General features: G+C 42.4%; 1 protein-coding gene across 2 annotated transcripts in view; it reads right to left on the bottom strand.

Annotated features, from left to right (window-relative positions):
• Positions 1–13469: 13469 nt before the first annotated feature.
• Positions 13470–21407, bottom strand: part of rpap2 (RNA polymerase II associated protein 2) — a 94348-nt gene continuing 86410 nt past the window's right edge. For both annotated transcript variants that reach the window (XM_067989921.1, XM_067989923.1), the window contains one exon: positions 13470–13730. In XM_067989921.1, coding sequence (XP_067846022.1) covers positions 13704–13730 — 27 coding nt within the window. In that variant the 3' untranslated portion in view covers positions 13470–13703. The remainder of the gene's footprint in view (positions 13731–21407) is intronic.

The raw sequence follows: 21407 nt of genomic DNA, 5'->3' as shown, positions 1-21407 counted from the left end.
AATACAAGGTGGGGTGTCCATACACGGTGACCTTTCCCCATAGAGCCTTTGCGTAGGTTGCACCTAACCTCAGTGCGTCCCGCAGCACGTACTCCTGCACCTTGGAGTGTGTCAGTCGGCAACACTTGGTCATGGACAGCTCCTTCAGCTGGAAGACTAGCATGTTTCGGGCGGACCAAAGGGCTTCCTTCACCGAGTTGATGGTCTTCCAGCCGCAGATGATATCTGTTTCAGTGTGCGTCCCGGGGAACAGTCTGTAGAGCACAGCCTGTGTTACCGAATTGTTTGGGATGAACCAGGACAGATACCAACGCATCTCTCTCCACACCCTTTGCGTAAAAGGGCAGCCCATCAGGAGGTGGACGACGGTCTCTTCCCCGCCACAGCCTCGAGGGCAGCTCGCGGTGGCGCTGAGGTTCAGTGCGTGTTGGAAGGACCGCACTGGGAGGCCCTTCTCACCACCATTCAGGCTACATCCTGGTGCCTGTTTGTCAGTTCTGGCGACAAGACGTTTTGCCAAATGGCATCGACCGTCTGGTCGGGGAAGAAACTGATCGAGTCCACCCTCTCTGTTCCTTGCAGGTCTCTGAGAATGTTTTGTGTCGACCACTGTCTGATGGCCTTGTGGTCGAAGGGGTTCCCCCTCAGGAACTTCTCCATTTGGGACAGGTGGTGGGGTGACAGTCCAGCTGGATGGGACATCCTGCGCCTGCTCGGCCAGCGTGGCCAGACCCAGCCTTCTCAGTGTGTTGGACTGGTAGAAACCCAGCATGTAGTGACATTTGGTGTTTGCGTACTGGGGCTCTACACATATCCTGAGGCAGCCACACATAAAGGTGACCATCAGGATCAAAGCGGCATTGGGGACGCTCTTCCCCCCTTTGTCTGGGGGCTTGTACATGGTGGCCCTGCAGACGCGTTCTACCTTGGACCTCCAGACAAAGTGGAAGATAGCTCGGGTGACTGTGTTGGCGGAGTTGTGGGGAATGGGCCAGACTTTGGCCACATAGAGCAACACCGCGAGTACCTCACACCTTATCACCAGGTTCCTGCCGGTTGTGGAGAGGGATCGCCCTAACCACATACCAAGCTTTTGTTTGGCCTTGGTGACCCGCTCCTCCCAGTTTGTGCAGGCCAGGGGCCCCCCGAACTAGATCCCCAGCACCTTCAGGTAGACGGACCTGACGGTGGAGGTAAAAAGGGACCGGGCACACCACCTGCCAAAGAACATGGCCTTGCTTTTACTTCGGTTCACTCTGACCCCCAAGGCCAGCTCGAAACAGTCGCACATGCCCATCAGTGTGTGGACCGACTACTGGTCGGAGCAGAAGACGGTGACGTCATCCACATACAGGGAGGCCTTAACCTGAGATCCTCCGCTGCCTGGGATCGTCACCCCCTGATACCTGCGTCCTTCCTGATGGACGCGGTGAACGGCTTGATACAACATACGAACAAGACCGCAGAGAGAGGACAGCCCTGCCTGACTCCAGATCTGATCGGAAAGCTCTCAGTCTCCCACCCGTTGATTGGGACTGCGCTACAGATGTCGGATCCAAACGCATTTTGGAGAGTACGTCCATCGTGTGCGTAGGAGATATTCTGTCAAAGGCCTTCTCCTGGTCCAAGCTGATGAGCCAGGTGTTCACCCCCCTGTCCTGCACGTAGGCAATTGTATCCCTGAGCAGCGCAAGGCTATCAGAGATCTTCCTGCCGGGTACAGTACAGGTTTGATCCGGGTCGATCACCCGCTCCAGAGCAGACTTGAACCTGTTGGCGATGGCCTTAGACAGAATCTTGTAGTCGACATAGAGGGAAGTGTGAAAGTGTACTCTACATCTCTGTGGTTTTGGTATATTGAAATGTTAATATGCCGTGCTGTTATGCTGCAAGCTGATCCCTTTAAAGTAACAGATATTTAAATAGATCTTGATGCTTAAGTTATCTCTAGGGAGGACAATTATTAAATGTCATGACTAAACAATGACTGAGTGTGCTAAAGGTAAACAGCTATAAAGTAAAACCTGGGGAGGATGAAAAGCAGAATTTTCTTAACCAAATGGACCCAAAATTGGGAAAATATATTACTTTTGAGTATAATAGAAAATGTAGTATTTTGGAGTATTTCAAAATAGCTCTGGAAATAAAAAGTATTGAATGTGTCCCAGAAAGAATTGCCAATCTGTAAGGCACTGGTGTGAGGGGAATTGTCATGTCCAGGAGGGCAACTAGTCAACATTGCACAGTTACATTGGTATTCTGGAGTATTGCTTGATTTCCTTTTGGGGGACAGAGGAAAATTTTCCTCAGGAAACTACATTAGTTGGAAAGTGCCCAAGTTTAAAGTAGATTGTATGTGGCTTGTGGATAGAGTAGGGATGATAGGCTTTTTCTCACTCCATGCTTCGTTAAGTTCCTATGAAGAGGCTATCCTGAGAATATGGTAGGGGTCAAAATAAACCAAATTGTAGGGGCACTTGAATCTGCATTCAGTTAACCTGATGGGCCCAGGCCAATGTTCTCATTCCTTTATGACAAACAGCTTTGCAACGTGTGTGCGGTGTAATAATTAGAAATTAAAATATGATTAGGGTTCTTTATACCAGGACAGACTATTAAACTTTACCATCACTGGGGCTTTCAAACAGAATTTTAAAAAAAACAAGTGGAGGCCTAGAGTCGTTACTAACACTGGCTGACTTCCCCATCTGATGTATTGCCTAGTGGTTTACAGTGTGAGCCATGACCTTTAGCTCAGATCTGCTGCTATAGCTGCGATGTTGTCATCTTTAAAGTTTGCAATCTGAAGTCCAGGTGTGAATTGAGAGAACAATCTTCTGTTTTAGTCTGAGAAGAAACTTTATGTGATCAACCCTCACAATTTTTTGTTTATCTTAACAGTTAAGGTTAATAATTGGCCAATTAAGAAAATAGTAAATCAATTCAAAAAAATATTAAAAGCACCAGGACCTAGGAATAATTGTTAAAATTCAAATAGGCAAAGAATAGTGTGATGCAAGTACCTTCCCAGTGACATCTTAACCAGAGTTGGGCAGTGGGGTATTTAAGCTGAGGCATAGCACTTCGACATAAAAGGGGCATGAGACAACAAGTCGGGCAAGCTAAGTCTGGGATAAAAGCAGAAAATGCGGAAAATACACAGCAGATCTGTTCGCCTCCGAAAAGGGAAGAGACAGGCTAATATTTTGGGTAGAGACTTTCTGTCAGAACTGGAAAAAGAAAGTAGAAGAGCGCCTTGATAGGCTTGAACAAATTGAAGAGGGGAGGAGAGAAAAGCTAAAGGCTGACTGTCAAATATGCCAAATACCAGTACAATAAAAGCCTGGTGAAAAGTGCTGGCCATCTCAGTAAAACTATGAAAAGGTGTTAGAAAGGCAAAGTGTGAATAAAACAGCAAAATGCAAGAAGAAACAAAGTAACTATAGATGAGCAAGTGAAAGCTGCGTTGCTACATCTTTACTTTGCTTATGTCGGAATGCTGCACCTCTTTTCAGAGAGGAAGCCTGTCTGATGTGGTTAGCCAATGGTGAAGGGGCAGCATTCTAAAACACACTGCCACCCAATCTCCACATTTAAAAAAATAAATTGTTTTGAAATCACTTCTGAACACTACATAATATCCTGTACTCAGGTATATCTTGCAATACTGTCTCAACAGTACTAAGGAAGTACTGGTCAAAGTGCACAAGTTCAGATCTTAGATTTGGTTTGTGGCACACCCCTCCCACTATAGCACCACACAGATGAAGCTCATAAACTGAATTGTTACCAAAACAACACAGGTTTTGACAAATGAATCACACACTCTCTGCAGGATACACTGTACCCCACCCATAAAGGAAGCTATTCTTAAACAAATATATCTGTTTTTACAGTTCAAAATCAGAAGATAATTCAGTTATTCATTAAGTCAGGGCACAACTAATTGGTGCTGGTGAACACTGATTTTCTAAGCCTCCATTATTTGGGTGTTTTGGCAAATTCACTACTACATATTCTTCCAGCGTAGCAATCCTAAGCGGGAATTTTTCCATGTTTTTATTTAAAGTTATTTTATGCGTATTTGGTGGCAAGACAAGAAGATGCAGCCACAGATAATTGACAGTTGACTTGGTTCTGTTGTTTCTCTGGGAGCACAAAATGACTTAGCGAAATTATATTGGATACTAGTGGGCAAGTGACAAGATTTCCCATAGCTCCAGCAACTCTGGTTCAGCAATAACAGCATGTTTGACAATTGAACTGCTGCATACAAGGAACAGAATTCCAGGACTATTACCATGTGGAGGGAGGCAGGAGCATGAAGCCTCACAGCTTGGAATCTATGCATACTTTTTGGATTGATGTGTAGCTTCATGCAGCATTTGTGTGCCTGCAATTAAAACCACACCACAACTCTTGTGGTGCTTCTCCAATCATAATCTTGTACAGCACCATAGCTTGACCATACCTCGAATGATGTGGAGGCTGGAGAAGGCTGTTCTCATTGAAGGCTGCATTATTTTAGGCTGTACTGAGTCCACAAGTAAGCTTTGTCTACAATCTGCAAATAGGTTGATAAAGGCTTTGCAGAACACATATGTTGCGGATGTTGATAAATGGACAATGAATTCACACTCTTTTGTAGCTTTTCCAACAATTTTTGGCACTTTGTTGCCTCAGCATAGATCTGATCCAGTCACTGGGTCAAGGGAAATGCTTGGAAGTACAATATTTTTTGAGTTAGGGTTGGCAACATCACAGTTAATCTTTTTCAACAAAGCTATTGACGGTTGTCTCAATGGTGAGGACACATCATTTGCCCACCATCTGTCCACATTCCCCACAGTGATTTGGTTATTGGTGGGAAGCTAACTGAGCTTTGGAGGGTGCAGTCATCAGCAAAGAGATTGTCATTTTTGATCCAGTAAGTCACTGATGAAGATGAGAAATGTAAGGGAGGGGAAGGTCAAGCATGCTTCCATAAATGTTACGGCAAGATAATCATCCATTTATTATCATCCAATGTTTTCTCCCTCAGAAGGTCATTAATCCATTCTACAGCTCATGACAGATGGTCAAAGGCCATGTTCTCAATGAGGTTGGGAATGCCAGATCCTCCCAATAAAGGGCAAAAAGAACAATCTTTCAAAACATTATACGTCATATTTTTGTCTAACCTCACGGGTGCCTGTCGTCATTGAGAGTTAAAACCAACCATGATGGCAGGGACACCAAAGGCCCACCCACGCACCCTGCTCATATGCTTCTGATCAAGGTCTCAGAATCCGTACCTCATGGGTGCCTGTCACTGAGGGTCATGATTGGTGTTTGGACCCATAAGGTTCCATACAGCAGTGGGATCATTGATGACAGCTGCTCCTACTATAAATATGAATGGTATAGCCGAGGTTGCAACTGCAGCTGCTGCATGTGTTCACATGTTCTCTAAGGCAGATGGTCATACCACATTCCAATACTTGTTGTGCGAAAGCAAGTGACTCCTTAACGTGGTCCTGGACCAGCCTCCATTCGAAAGAGAATCCGCAAAGGTCTTAATGCAACTCTGGAGTGACAATCCAGAGAAACATTGTACCTCTACCTGTTACTAGCTGGTCCCACATCAACCCCATTACTGCGACTCCTTCACCATCAGTGATCAGTGACTCAGCCTGAGCTTCCTCCTCTATTTCATTATGGTTATCCCCTGCAGTATGCATATCTGGGCTGGTGCATGATTCAAGTGGGGGTGGTGGTACCTGGTGCTCAGATGATTAATGTTCTTCAGTTGTGTCCTGAAAACCACTGGGTTTTGCTTACTGTCTCACAAGAGCAGTAGCGACATTATAAGTAGAAGTGGATATATCCGTTTGGGTACTACATTACATACACTATTATGCCCTTGTGCACAGCATATATGCATCATATCATCCGAAGCATAGAATATATGATGAATATGGCACAAGTCAATCCTTTTGCACACCTCACCAATCTTTGTAGTGCCAAAGCCTTTTAGATTTTTCCTTCTGAATAATACAATTATTCTTTACTCGTATAGAATGAGTTGTTTCTGTTCATGATATCCACCATCTGTTCCACACAATGTCCTGGTGTTACATGCTAATTCTGGACTGAGATAGCTGTCCTAGCCCGTGGAACTTCCTTTCTGTAATAATTTATATAACCGTACTATTTTTGCAATATTTCTTTACTTGCTACAATCTTGCTAACATTTCTGTGTCAGTACAATGCTTTTTACACATATCTTTAACTGGTACTTTCCTTCATGTTTTGTGCAGCTGGTTACCTTTGTGCTTTTTTTTTAAGTTGCGCAACCTCTTCTAAAGTGTCTGCAAGTCCCTCCTAGTCTTTGATATTGTGTTTATCACTTTTTCAATGACAAATTGCCACATTGGCTCTCTCGTCATCATATTTGATCAGTTCACATCACTCCATTACAGTCAGTATTTCTAGTGCCTTCAGGGCTTGATGGCTATATTTCCTTTTTCTCAATCTTCTCTAGTTTGCTTGGGCAAGGGAATGTGCTGCATTCGCCATAGCTGCATCAATGAACCGCTGAACGGCTGCTTGAGAAGCTTTAAAGGATTATTAGAACTGCATCGTGATTGGTTGCTAGCTTTTCCTTACCACTAACAAAATCACATTTTCAAGAACAGCATATTTCAATAACTCCATGTTCCCATAATTTTGTTATAGTCAGGCTTTTCATTTTTGAAAAAGGGAAAAATAAGCCCATTGCTACTCACATAACCCGATACAATATCTTATATATTTAGGTTTTGTTTTACTATGGGGTGAACAAGAGGGTTTGAATGGCTTTCTTCTTCATTTCTTCATACCCTTGGTTTAGTTAGCTGCCAATATTTGTTAAAACAAAACCAAGAAAATAGTACAGCATAAAGCATTAAATGTAAAATCAGTTTAAGTATTGATCATAGTTTTACAAAGTCCGTATTCTTCTACTGAAACAAAGGTAAACGATTACCACAGTTACTTGAAAATGTTTATAAGGCATCTGGGTGCAGAAAGTTGAAACAAATGTTTTTGCTGTTAATTGAATAGTGAACGTCATCATGGTATAGTGAAACTGTCAAACTACAGCTGTATAATATTTACAGAGAAACTTATGTGACTTACTTAACATGACAAAACAGCTTTATATTACAATCAGTGGTATTTCCAAACTGACAACCTTGGAAACACTTGGTGGCGTTGCCTAAATTCACAAGCTGAACAAATACAGTGATTCATGATAAGACGAAGGACAACTTGTTTAGTTTAATTACCTTTAGGTATAAATTATTTAAGATTGTTGAAGGGTTATATTAATAAAGGCTGAATACATGACAGAGCACCAGGTCCTTAATCTCCAAAAATAATTGTTAGGACACAAACACCCGTGAAAATAATGCTACGGAATAATCAGAGTTCAGGACATACACAGATTATGACAACCTGCTTTACTGCAGTAACATGAACTCCACTATATATACTTAGTATCTCCACAAAGTTTCTGAACTGAAGTTGCTGTGGAAAAAGGTGCTGTAACCAACATGAATTATTAATACTTCGACTGAAAATATGCTCTACATACCAGTAGGTACATGTGGAAGCTGACCCTAGTGTTCGAAGGTGATGTTGCTGAGGGGCAGCATGTAGATAAGGAAAAGGAGGGGGGAATAAGGATAGATTGTAAGGGGACCTCACAGGTGACAGTGTTGGGAGGGAAGGGAGAAAAGCCATTGCTAAAAATTCTCTGACTGCTTTTGGATAGGGAGATTGAGGGTGCAGGAGATGAGTCTCATGGATGAGATGAGTTTGGAAAAGGTAGGGGTAATGGGTGAGAAACTGGAAAAAGACTAGGGCCCTGGGCTAGAATGCGTGGGAAACTGGAAGGAAGTTGGGGTGGGAGGAAATGGTGTTGGCAGTTTCAAGGGTAGTCTTGATGTTGGAGACAAACATTTCCATGAGTTCCTCCAGGGTGTTTGAAATGATGGTAGCTGGGTGGGATAAAGGGGCTTGAGAAGGTGATTGGTCATGGAAAAAAGGAGCTTGGAGTAGTTATTGCCCTCTTGGATGAACCTGGAGTAATAGGCCGAGGAGAGTGAAGCACATAATGCTTGACATAGTCAAGCCAGATCTGGTAATTGATGACTAGACCAATTGTGTGCCAGGCACACTTGAGTATGCACCCCTTTGACTTGCAGGAGCAAAAATGGGGGGCAATGACAGGGGGAGTGACTTGGTTGAGAGGTGATTGACTTTTTGGGAATATGAGTGATAAAATATCTCATTTGCTGCCACACCATCTCTGACAAGCTGACGTTTTGATTGCAAACCTGATAGCACAAGAATATTTCCTGTTAACCATTTGCATGAGTTGCCCACCAATAGAATTAGTTGGATTAGACCTGGTTACATTGTTGGATTATTTTGTAAATAGTGTTGACATCCAAAATCTCTTCAGGACAGGTTGCTGATGAATTAGGAAAAAGGAAAGTACTTTTATATCAAAGCGGAATCCTGAACATAAACATTACAGGAGTACCAACTATGACTTTTGTTTGTCTTGCTGTGGCTATAATCTCCAGTTTACCGATAATATTTCTGTATTTATTATTTGTGCATAAATCTGTTCAATTGTTTAGCTTGTTATGAAGAATGTCTCCTGAAATGAAGTGAGATAGTTTAATCCTACATTGTATCCGGTAGCAAGTTTACAATAAAAGGGAGGATTTTTGCTCAGTGGCACATTATTTCCTAGATACTGATTATGTATGGTTAAGTTTTAGATTATAGGGACTTCAGGCTTACCAATGGATTCTGCCTTTGTGCAGAAAGAAAAAGAAAGTATTTAGGAGTAAGACCAAACCATAACAATGAAGTTGTTCATTTTTCTAAATCAGAGGTTCCCAAACTTTTTTTGGCTGAGCCCCACTTCAGAGATTCATGTTCCATGTGCGCCCCCTCCCACCCCAACTTTCTAAGAAACAGTATTCTTGCAGTCTTATACCAACTGTAATTTCCAGGCTATATTTAATAAAATAATTTAAATGGATATTAAGTAGTAATGCAAATAATTAACCAATAAACTTAACAAGGTTTATTTTGCTTATGAGGGAGGTAACACTTTCTGTTTCAGGCGTACAGGTTTAGAACCTGGTTCGTGCCGGCCAACCAGTGCAATCTGGGAACAGGCAACGATCACCTGCTCCGGAACAGGTAGGCCCAAGGCTCACCCGAAATTGGACCTGGGCACCTCTGAAGAGCCAGGAGGAGCACTCCTGCATCTCCTGGCTCCACATTTAGACATTTAAAAAAAAAACGTATCTTTTTGGTGGCAGCCTCCAGCTTTCACAGACTGCAGGTTAGGCTACACATACTCCACATTTTCTTGAATGCAGCCGAGCCGCCACCGGTTCAAGGCCACCCAACTTTACACAAAAGCCCTCAGATGTTAGACCCCCTATTTTCTGCTTTTACCAACATAGCTGGTGGTGCACTTCCAGCACATAATCAACGCCCACGCCCCGCCTGCCATATTGGATTGTTAGGTGCCCATTTTGCGCCTGAAATACAGGTGTGGCATCATCGAATTTCTAGGCCAGTGTCAGGATGAGCACTTCCAGGTTAAGTATAGCTCAATCTCTCTAGTTCTGCATTATTTCTAGCAGCAGACTGCACCAGTAAAATCTTGGCATTTTACACTCCAACCATTTTGTAGCCCCTCTAAAAGAAATTGCCAATTGAGTGATGTTTGTTACTATGCTCACTAGGCACTGAACTGAGTCTGCTGAAATATATTTAGAGTCTTACACCCAGCTATCAGTCTGGGATTTGAAACCAGGCACTTCGATGTGAGAGACTAGTGTCTAACCCACTGCACCATTCAACTCTTCTACCCTCCCACCCTCCCTGATCAATGGACTTGTTACTTTCATGCATATTTCTTACATGCATGATACACAACTCATTAAATGTACTCCGATACTATTGTAAGGGTATTAACACTTATAATAAAACAAACAATGAAATCAGTTTTTATCTTTAGTTCATTCGCTTGGCAATTGGCGTTTGTGTTGGTCGAGAAATTATCTGAATGAGAATGAGCTGGCACTGGTACAGCACAAGTTTAGCATGTTACTGCTAAGGCACTCAATGCTCATTTAACAAGGAAGCTGCACAGGCTAGAGATAGTTTAATCATGTGAATATCCAGTAAATATTTTAATCTGTTAGATCATCAAAATCATTGGTAGGCACAACTCTACTTTAATTGTTCACTTTAATGACTGAACAAGAGTTACTGCAACTTCAACCCTTCCATTCAAATAACTATCCTGTTGAAACACAAAATATCAAGATGAAAGTGTTGAAAATGATTCCTGTTTGCAGGAATTGCAATGATTATGTTATAATAATAAAGAATGCAAGCCATTAGAAAAACTATAACTTTATATTTACAATATATATATCAAGAATACAGAGCCATTGTAAAGGCAAACACAGCTGTGGGACTCTGATTATGCCTGCTTCATACTGATGTTTGTTCAATGCATACTTCTTAAATATTTGATTTTAAAGATAAAATTTCAGTGTGTCACTGTCCTGTCTGATGAAGACATTCAGTAAAGAGCCACATAATCATGTTGAATAACATGGGAAAAAGAAGCAACTGCCCTATGTCTTTGCAGAGAGATGCACGGCATACTCAATTGCACGATATGGACCTGTCTTGCATCATACATAAGCATTTTAATCAAAACCTTCCTTTCAACAGAACAAAAAAGGCAAAGCAGGTAGACTTTGGCTCTTTGCTTTTATCCCAATCCGTGCTCCACGTGGCTCCGATAACTTCGACTCAACCCGTCCTCCAGTTTGAAAACCTCTGTTCTAAATATTTTAAAGCAAGCTGGAAGATGAATTTTAGAAGTTCTTTTGAAGCAAAGTTTCACGCAGAAACTATCAAATGCTTATTTTTTTCTTCAGAGACCCCAACACACACAAAGAGAGAAAGACACATACTTGTACTTTATATTTTTGAACTCAGTATAAACAAAAGAAAGATTTATTTATGCATTATTGCTATTTATTTTTCAGCTGCAGTGGGTATGGGAAATACTAATTTATTTTCCAAGAACAGATCAAAGAAGACTCACTTCAGTGTCTCTGGGCAGAAGTCTTACACACCAGAAGTCCTTAATCCCTAATCTAGCTAAATCGGCAGTGGAAAGCCACTGGACCTTTTTTGTGTGACCATTCTGTTCAATCTTTCCTAACCTCTCAGTTCTGGTGTCATCCTAGTAAACCTTTTTTGCACCTTCTCCAGTGCCTCTATTGCCTTTTTATAATATGGAGATCAGAATTGTTCACAGTACTCCAAGTGTGGTCTAACCAAGGTTCTATACAAGTTTAACATAATTTCTCTGCTTTTCAATTCTATCCGTCTAGAGATGAACCCCAGTGCTTGGTTTGCTATCTTTATGACCTTATTAACCTGCATTGCTACTTTTAATGATTTGTGTATTTGTACCCTCAAATCCCTCTGCGCCTCTACCCCATTTAGATTCTTATTTTCCAAGGAATATTTGGCCTCATTGTTCTTCTTACCAAAACCTCACACTTATCTATATTGAAATTCATTTGCCAATTACACACCCATTCTGCAAGTTTTTTAATGTCTTCCTCAGTATTAACTATACCCAATTTGGTGTCATCTGCAAATTTTGAAATTGTACTTCTGATTCAAGTCCAAATCGTTTATGTAAATGGCGAACAACTGGTCCCAGCACTGAACCTGTGGAACACCACTTCCTACCTTTTGCCAGTCTGAGTAACTACCTTTAACCCCATTTCTCTGTTTTCTGTTTTGTAGCCAGCTTGCTATCCATTCTGCTACTTGTCCCCTGTCTCTACATACTCCGACCTTAGTCATGAGTCTACCATGTGGTACCTTATCGAAAGCCTTTTGAAAATCCAAATATATTACATCTACTACATTACCCTTGTCTACCCTTTCAGTTACTTCTTCAAAGAATTCAATAAGGTTGGTCAAGCATGACCTTCCTTTTTGAAATCTGTGCCGATTATTCTTTATTATATTTTCAGCTTCGAGATGTTTTTCTATTACATCTTTGAGTAAGGATTCCATTATTTTTCCTGCCACCCAAACATTAAGCTAAATGGTCTATAGTTCCCTGGACATGTTCTATCTCCCTTTTTAAATATAGGAATTACATTAGCTGGCTGCCTGTTCTCTGGCACCATTCCTTATTAAGTAGCTGGATTTGTTCATTGAGAGTGTTAATAGGAGATAGACTAATCAGTTCAACTATCTTTTCCTGTGAAAGTTAGCTCCTGTAGCCAGAAAAGATTACAAGGAAAGACCACTTAAAAGTTAAAGATAGCTTAACATTAGATGGAGACGATTTTTTTTTCATTTAGTGGTTAGATAGTAGACTTTTGAAGACTGGGAAAAGAATCCAATACTTGAACTTGTCGTTTTAGGTCAACGTTTATGGCCAGTTGAACGTTGAGTTATTGATACGATAATTATTTCCAGAAAAGGAAACAACCAATGATTGTGGTACAACAAATCCAACTTATTATTTGAAGTTGAGAATTTATTTTTTGCCTCTACATCTGCCACTAGTTAAAGACCACAACTGTTATATTTTGTGAAAACCAGAGATTTCACACAGGACATGGACGTAATTAAGGAGGATCCACTAGAAGTAACATATTTAGTCACTGGTGCTAAAGGAATGTCTTTGGCATTTGATGCAGCATTTGGAATTCCACTTAAATTTATTTTCTTTTATGTTAAGACCTAAGTCCAGCAAAACTCTCCAGCACTATCAATGTTGCTTGCACGATGCCACAAAAGTAATGAGACTGCTGGGGTAAGAGAGGGTAGTTGGATGGAGATGATGTTTGTTTTCCATCAAAACTTTGAACACTCATGCGAATACAGCATCATGAATGAAGAAAATCCCTTTTAGGTTTTTATTTAACTTTAGGTACTTTTCAAACAGTGATAGAAATTTATTTTCAAAAAATGACAAGTTATTAGATTCAGTGGCGATCAGTTATATTTACTCCAGTATATGAGCTAAAACATAGTGATTTGCAAGGGGAAAAGCTTTACTTCACAGACATTCAATGCATGTATTTTCATGACTGCTAATGTAGCTAAGTAACATTCATATTGCTCATTGAGATGGACTGTCAGTTTTTCATTCTTTTGAGGTATGTGTTTAAAAACCCTTCCCAATCCAGAAATGACAAAGCTCATCACAATCGAGACTTGAAGACATGCGTTAAGGGGTACAGAATCTTAAAACTTCTGGACTGTCAGTTGTATATCTTCCTTGCCAGCCTATCTGGTTGCTGCTGTTAGGTTTCCCACCAATACTCAAAATGTCTTAGTTAAAATGAATCACACAAATAGCAGATAAGGAATATATTTATTTAAGTATTGTGATCGAACATGATTTAGATTTTTTTTGAAAAAAAAAGTACCTTAAATACAACCAGTATATTAAGGCCAAGCAACAAAATAGAATCAAACTATAAACTTTGAATCATAGAAATATATCACATTGTTTATCTTTTACGAGAAATAATACTTGTTGATTCTATTATACATTTAGATGAAATCTGGGGCTCCGCTGAAACACAAGATCAAGTGTGACCAGTCTTCTTGACAATCTAGGATAAAACCAAGAAGTGCAATTAAATTCTAATCACCTGACCAAACAAGCTACAGGAAAGCAATTACATTAAGTCAAATAACTCTAAACAATGTCCTACACTAATGTGTTGTAGTCACATAAATACTCCAAAATTGACACCAATTTGGCATCCTTCATCAAAATAGTTATGTGGATAGAAGGCCCTGAAATTAGGTCTATATTGTATGAATACAAGAGATAACAGATAAAGTAGAATATTGGGGACAACAGCAGGAAGATTACACTGTGTTGCAATTGATTCACATCTGAGATATTGTTACAGCACAGTCCACTGGTCTCCTGGCTCTTGCAAAAATCACAGATAATCAAGGTTCCACTGTATAAGTATCTGAAAGGGGTTTTATATGGGTTATAAATGGAAATTTTGAAATACGTGGGAGTCAATTTCTTTCCCCTCTAAGAGAAAACAAAAAATAATTTAAAAAGTCAGAACACCATGTAAACTGGATAGGGGGTAATACAAAGCAAGACAACACATCTTGTATGGTATTCGACATTCTTTTAACAACAATATATTCCATGTGCCAAAAGTGAAGGTCTAGCTTACCAATGAGAAGAATCAATATGCCTAGTCCCTTTTTCCTCTTCCCTATTTCCCTCCCAGACATTTTCCCCCTATCCTAGCTTTTCTGAAGATAGCCAGTCAAACAACGTTATGGTTCCAAAGGTGCTGGTGGACCTTAAAAAAGTGCCCATTTTTCCTGTATGAGTTCATTTGACTCTGAAATTGCACTTACATGACCCGCCCTTCCCACACCATGGTAGTTTTTTTTTTCTAGAGAAAGCAGAGAAACAACATAATAAAATGGAAATTAATTACATGCAAAAGAATAACAGGATTGAATGAGAAGTTTGGTAGGTGGAGGATGCATTAATTTGAAGAATGAGGAAGGCAATGTTCCATTATTCCTCGCCCAGAATCCTACATATACCACAAGATCCTACCTCAGTAATACTGAGAGAAAGAAGATTTCCTACTGAAGTGAAATTTTCAACTATTTAAGGCAGGAACCTCAAGTGAGACCTATCCAAACTTCATGTAAAATTAAAATAAGGCATAGTTGATCAACCATAAGCACCAGTTCACCAACTCTCCTTGCTCAATAATCAAGTTTAATGTGCATGATAGGCATAGGTAGGAATCAGACAGGATTGGTCTTTCGTAAATCCCTCATATCACTACACCAATGACCTGTATATAAAAAACTACTAGTTACATTATGTACCATGATTCATTAAGTTTGAAATCCAGTTGTAAGTGCTGAGGGTTCTCTAGAACCTTCATAAAATAAAATAATATGGATGTTGTCATCTAGCATCTGGATGACAACTTACTTCCATTTTGTGCTGTGTGCTGTGTGCTTGGTATTTAAGGTTTCCACAGCAAAAAGCAACAGCCCTTCTGTTAGTGCTCACTCCCTTCATCAGGCAGGCTGATGAGAGAAACCTTCAAGATCTTGACAAATAATTTGATCCTTCAACTCAAATGTAAGCTCTACTTACATGGATGTGAGAGTGAATGGTTCACTATGATTATAGTCTAAATTGACAGTGTTAAAGATGTAATAAGGAAGCAAAAACACTTTCAATTAGTAAAGGTAAAAATGCAACAAACTTTTATAACAGAGGACAGCAATGAAGAACAAGAAAAAGAATGGATGAGTTATCCCAGGGAAAGGATCTTTACATTCCATAGGAAAAGAGTTAAATGGGTAGTGTCCTGGTATCACTGATGTCAGAAACAACTTGAGAAAATACTTGCATGCTGAGAAATCTTCCTTCTGGTGTTCAAAGTACTAAAAAGTGTTAAATAAGGCAGGTGCAATTAGTCACATGGGAATATAATGTTGTGGCGATAACGGAGACCTGGCTCAAAAAAGGGCAGGATTGGGTATTAAATATTCCTGAATACAAGGTGTTCAGGAAAAATAGGGAAGGGAAGAAAAGAGTGGGGGGGGGGGGCGGGGGCGGGGGCGGTGGCAGTATTAAGGAGAATATTGCAGTGCTGGAGAGAGAGATTGTCCTGAAGGGGTCAAGTACAGAATCTATTTGGTTAGAGTTAAGAAACAACAGAGGTACCATTACACTACTGGGTGTATTCTATAGGCCACCAACTAGTGGGAAGGATATAGAGGAGCAAATTAGAGTTGTGATAACTGGGGATTTCAACTATCCTAATATAGACTGGAATAGTTATAATAAGGGGCAAAGAGGGTCAGGAATTTTTGAAGTGTGTTCAGGAGAAGTTTCTTAACCAGTACGTTTCCAGCCCAACAAGGAGGCATTGCTGGACTTGCTCCACTTGGCCTGCCTCGTTCCCCAGGACCAAGTGTCAGTGGGGGAACAGTGATTATAGTATCATAAGGTTTAGAATTGCTATGAAAAAGGATATGGATCACTCTAAAGTAAAAATAATCAATTGGAGGAGGGCCAATTTCAGTGGGATGAGAACAGATCTGGCCCGGGTAAATTGGAATCAAATATCGGCAGGCAAAACTGTAATTGAACAATGGGTGGCCTTTAAGAAGCAGATGGTTCGGGTACAGTCTAGGTACATTCCCACAAGGGAGAAAGGTAGGGCAGCTAAAGCCAGAGCTCCCTGGATGACAAAAGAGAAAGAGTGTAAGATGAAGCAGAAAAAAGGAGGCGTTTGACAGATGTCAGGTTGATAACACAAGTGAGAACCAGGCTGAATATAGAAAGTACAGAGGGGAAGTGAAAAAGGAAATAAGAGGGACAAAGACAGAGTATGAGAATAGACTGGCGACCAACATAAAAGGGAATTCAAAAATTTTCTATAGGCATGTAAACATTAAACGGGTAGCAAGAGGAGGGGCGAGGCCGATCATGGACCAAAAAGGAAATCTACTCATGGAGGCAGAGGGCACGGCCGAGGTACTAAATGATACTTTGCATCTGTCTTTACCAATGAAGAAGATACTGCCAGAGTCTCAATAAAGGAAGATGTAGTTGAGATACTGGATGGGCTAAAAATTGATAAAGAGGAGGTACTAGAAAGGCTAGCTGCACTTCAAGTAGATAAATCACCTGGTCCGGAAGGGATGCATCCTAGGTTGCTGAGTGAAGTAAGGGTGGAAATTGCTGAGGTACTGGCCATAATCTTCCAAACATCCTTAGATACGAGGGTGTTGCCATACTGGAGAATTGCAAATGTTACACCCTTGTTCAAAAAAGGGTGTAAGGATAAACCCAGCAACTACAGGTCAGTCAGTTTAACCTCAGTGGTGGGAAAACTTTTAGAAACAATAATCTGGGACAGAATTAATAGTCACTTGGACAAGTGTGGATCGATTAGGGATAGCCAGCACGGACTTGTTAAAGGCAAATCGTGTTTAACTAACCTGATAGAGTTTTTTGATGAGGTAACAGAGAGGGTAGATGAGGGCAATGCAGTTGATGTGGTGTATATGGACTTTCAAAGGGCGTTTGAAAAAGAGCCGCACAACAGGCTTGCCATCAAAATTGAAGCCCATGGAATAAAGGGGGCAGTAGCAGCATGGATATTAAATTGGTTAAGTAACAGGAAGCAGAGAGTAGTGGTGAATGGTTGTTTTTCGGACTGGAGGGAGGCGTACAGTGGTGTTCCCCAGGGGTCAGTACTAGGAACACTGCTTTTCTTGATATACATTAATGACTTGGGCTTGGGTGTACAGGGCACAATTTCAAAATTTGCAGATGATACAAAACTTGGAAACAGTGAGGAGGATAGTGATAGACTTCAAGAGGATATAGATAAGCTGCTGAAACGGGCGGACACGCGGCAATGAAATTTAACGCAGAAAAATACAAAGTGATACATTTTGGTAGGAAGAATGAGGAGAGGCAATATAAACTAGAGGTCACAATTCTAAAAGAGATACAGGAACAGAGAGGTCTGGGGATGTATGTGCACAAATTGTTGAAAGTGGCAGGGCAAGTTGAGAAAGCGGTTAAAAAAGCACACGGGATGGTGGGTTTTATAAATAGAGGCATAGAGTACAAAAGCAAGGAAGTCATAATGAATTTTTATAAAATACTAGTTCAACCACAACTGGAGTATTCCGTTCAGTTCTGGGCACTGCACTTTAGGAAAGATGTGAAGGCCTTAGAGAGGGTGCAGAAAAGATTTATTAGAATGATTCCAGGGATGAGGGACTTTAGTTATGTGGACAGGCTCGAGAAGCTGGGATTGTTCTCCTTGGAACAGAGAAGGTTGAGAGGAGATTTGATAGAGGTATTCAAAATCATGAAGGGTCTAGACAGAATAGATAGAGAGAAACTGTTCCCATTGGCGGAAGGGTCAAGAACCAGAGGACACAGATTTAAGGTGACATGAGGAAAAACGTTTTTAAGCAGCGAATGGTTAGGATCTGGAATGCACAGCCTGGGGGGTGGTGGAGGCAGATTCAATCGTGGCTTTCAAAAAGGAACTGGATAAGCACTTGAAAGAAAAAAATTTGCAGAGCTACGGGGATAAGAAGTCATAATAAGAATAAAACTGGACGGACCACCCGGCACCGGACACGACAAAGGCAAAGGCAAACCAAGCCCAGTCGACCCTGCAAAGTCCTCCTCACTAACATCTGGGGACTTGTGCGAAAATTCGGAGAGCTGTCCCACAGACTAGTCAAGCAACAGCCTGACATAGCCATGTTCACAGAATCATATCTTTCTGCCAACGTCCCAGACTCTTCCATCACCATCCCTGGGTATGTCCTGTCCCACCAGCAGGACAGACCAACCAGAGGTGGCGGTCCAGTGATATACAGTCAGGAGGGAGTGGCCCTGGGAGTCCTCAACATTGACTCCGGACCCCATGAAATCTCATGGCATCAGGTCAAACATGGGCAAGGAAACCTCCTGCTGATTACCACCTACCATCCTCCCTCAGCTGATGAATCAGTCCTCCTCCATGTTGAGCACTACTTGGAGGAAGCACTGAGGGTAGCAAGGGCACAGAATGTACTCTGGGTGGGGGATTTCAATGTCCATCACCAAGAGTGGCTCGGTAGCACCACTACTGACCGAGCTGGCCGAGTCCTGAAGGACATAGCTGCCAGACTGGGCCTGCGGCAGGTGGTGAGCGAACCAACATGACGGAAAAACCTACTTGACCTCGTCCTCACCAATCTACCTGTCGCAGATGCATATGTCCATGACAGTATTGGTAGAAGCGACCACCGCACAGTCCTCATGGAGATGAAGTCCCGTCTTCGCACCGAGGACACCATCCAACGTGTTGTGTGGCACTATCACCGTGCTAAATGTGATATATTCAGAGCAGATCTAGCAGCTCAAAACTGGGCATCCATGAGGTGCTGTGGGCCATCAGCAGCAGCAGAATTGTATTCCAGCACAATCTGTAACCTCATGGCCTGGCATATTCCTCACTCTACCATGACCAACAAGCCAGGGGATCAACCCTGGTTCAATGAGGAGTGTAGAAGGCTATGCCAGGAGCAGCACCAGGCGTACCTAAAAATGAGGTGCCAACTTGGTGAAGCTACAACTCAGGACTACATGCACGCTAAACAGCAGAAACAGCATGCTATAGACAGAGCTAAGCGATTCCACAACCAACGGATCATATCAAAGCTCTACAGTCCTGCCACATCCAGTCGTGAGTGGTGGTGGACAATTAAACAACTAACGGGAGGAGGAGGCTCTGTAAACATCCCCATCCTCAATGATGGCGGAGTCCAGCACGTGAGTGCAAAAGACAAGGCCGGAGCGTTTGCAACCATCTTCAGCCAGAAGTGCTGACTGGATGATCCATCTTGGCCTTCTCCCGATATCCCCACCATCGCAGAAGCCAGTCTTCAGCCAATTCGATTCACTCCACGTGATATCAAGAAATGGCTGAGTGCACTGGATACAGCAAAGGCTATGGGCCCCGACAACATCCCGGCTGTAGTGCTGAAGACTTGTGCTCTAGAACTAGCCGCGCCTCTAGCCAAACTGTTCCAGTACAGCTACAACACTGGCATCTACCTGACAATGTGGAAAATTGCCCAGGTGTGTCTTGTCCACAAAAAGCAGGACAAATCCAATCCAGCCAATTACCACCCCATCAGCCTACTCTCAATCATCAGCAAAGTGATGGAAGGTGTCATCGACAGTGCTATCAAGCGGCACTTACTCACCAACAACCTGCTCACCGATGCTTACTTCGGGTTCCGCCAGGTCAACTCGGCTCCAGACCTCATTACAGCCTTGGTCCAAACATGGACAAAAGAGCTGAATTCCAGAGGTGAGGTGAGAGTGACTGCCCTTGACATCAAGGCAGCATTTGGCCGAGTGTGGCACCAAGGAGCCCTAGTAAAATTGAAGTCAATGGGAATCGGGGGAAAACTCTCCAGTGGCCGGAGTCGTACCTAGCACAAAGGAAGATAGTAGTGGTTGTTGGAGGCCAATCATCTCAGCCCCAGGACATTGCTGCAGGAGTTCCTCAGGGCAGTGTCCTAGGCCCAACCATCTTCAGCTGCTTCATCATTGACCTTCCCTCCATCATAAGGTCAGAAATGGGGATGTTCGCTGATGATTGCAGAGTGTTCAGTTCCATTCACAACCCCTCAGATAACGAAGCAGTCCGTGCCCACATGAAGCAAGACCTGGACAACATCCAGGCTTGGGCTGATAAGTGGCAAGTAACATTTGCGCCAGACAAGTGCCAGGCAATGACCATCTCCAACAGGAGAGAATCTAACCACCTCCCCTTAACATTCAACGGCATTACCATTGCTGAATCCCCCACAATCAACATTCTGGGGGGTCACCATTGACCAGAAACTTAACTGGACCAGCCACATAAATACTGTGGCTACAAGAGCAGGTCAGAGGCTGGGTATTCTGCGGCGAGTGACTCACCTCCTGACTCCCCAAAGCCTTTCCACCAACTACAAGGCACAAGTCAGGAGTGTGATGGAATACTGTCCACTTGCCTGGATGAGTGCAACTCCAACAGCACTAAAGAAGCTCGATACCATCCAGGACAAAGCAGCCCGCTTAATTGGCACCACATCCACCACCCTAAACATTCACTCCCTTCACCACTGGCGCACTGTGGCTGTAGTGTGTACCATCCACAGGATGCACCGCAGCAACTCGCCAAGGTTTCTTTGATAGCACCTTCCAAACCTGCGACCTCTACCACCTAGAAGGACAAGGGCAGCAGGCACATGGGAACAACTCCACTTGCACGTTCCCTTCCAAGTCACACACCATCCCGACTTGGAAATATATCGCCGTTCCTTCATCGTCGCTGGGTCAAAATCCTGGAACTCCCTACCCAACAGCACTGTGGGAGAACTTTCACCACACGGACTGCAGCGGTTCAAGAAGGCAGCTCACCACCACCTTCTCAAGGGCAATTAAGGATGGGCAATAAATGCTGGTCTCGCCAGCAACGCCCACATCCCATGAACGAATAAAAAAAAGGATAGGGCAGGACTGTGCACTAGCTGGATTGCTCGTGCACAGAGCCGGCACGGCCTCTCGATGGGCCGAATGGCCTCCTTCTGTGCTGTAACCTATTATTCTATTCTATGATTCTATGAAAATTAAGAACTCTCAGAGAAACCAACTGCCATAAAAACAAATATGTACAATTTAACAGTAACTAAATGGATTATAC

Source organism: Heptranchias perlo, chromosome 9 (genome assembly GCF_035084215.1).
Source record: "Heptranchias perlo isolate sHepPer1 chromosome 9, sHepPer1.hap1, whole genome shotgun sequence".
NCBI classification, from domain to species: domain Eukaryota; kingdom Metazoa; phylum Chordata; class Chondrichthyes; order Hexanchiformes; family Hexanchidae; genus Heptranchias; species Heptranchias perlo.
The sequence above is the reverse complement of the archived record's forward strand: the minus strand, read 5'-3'. Positions and strand labels throughout refer to the sequence as shown.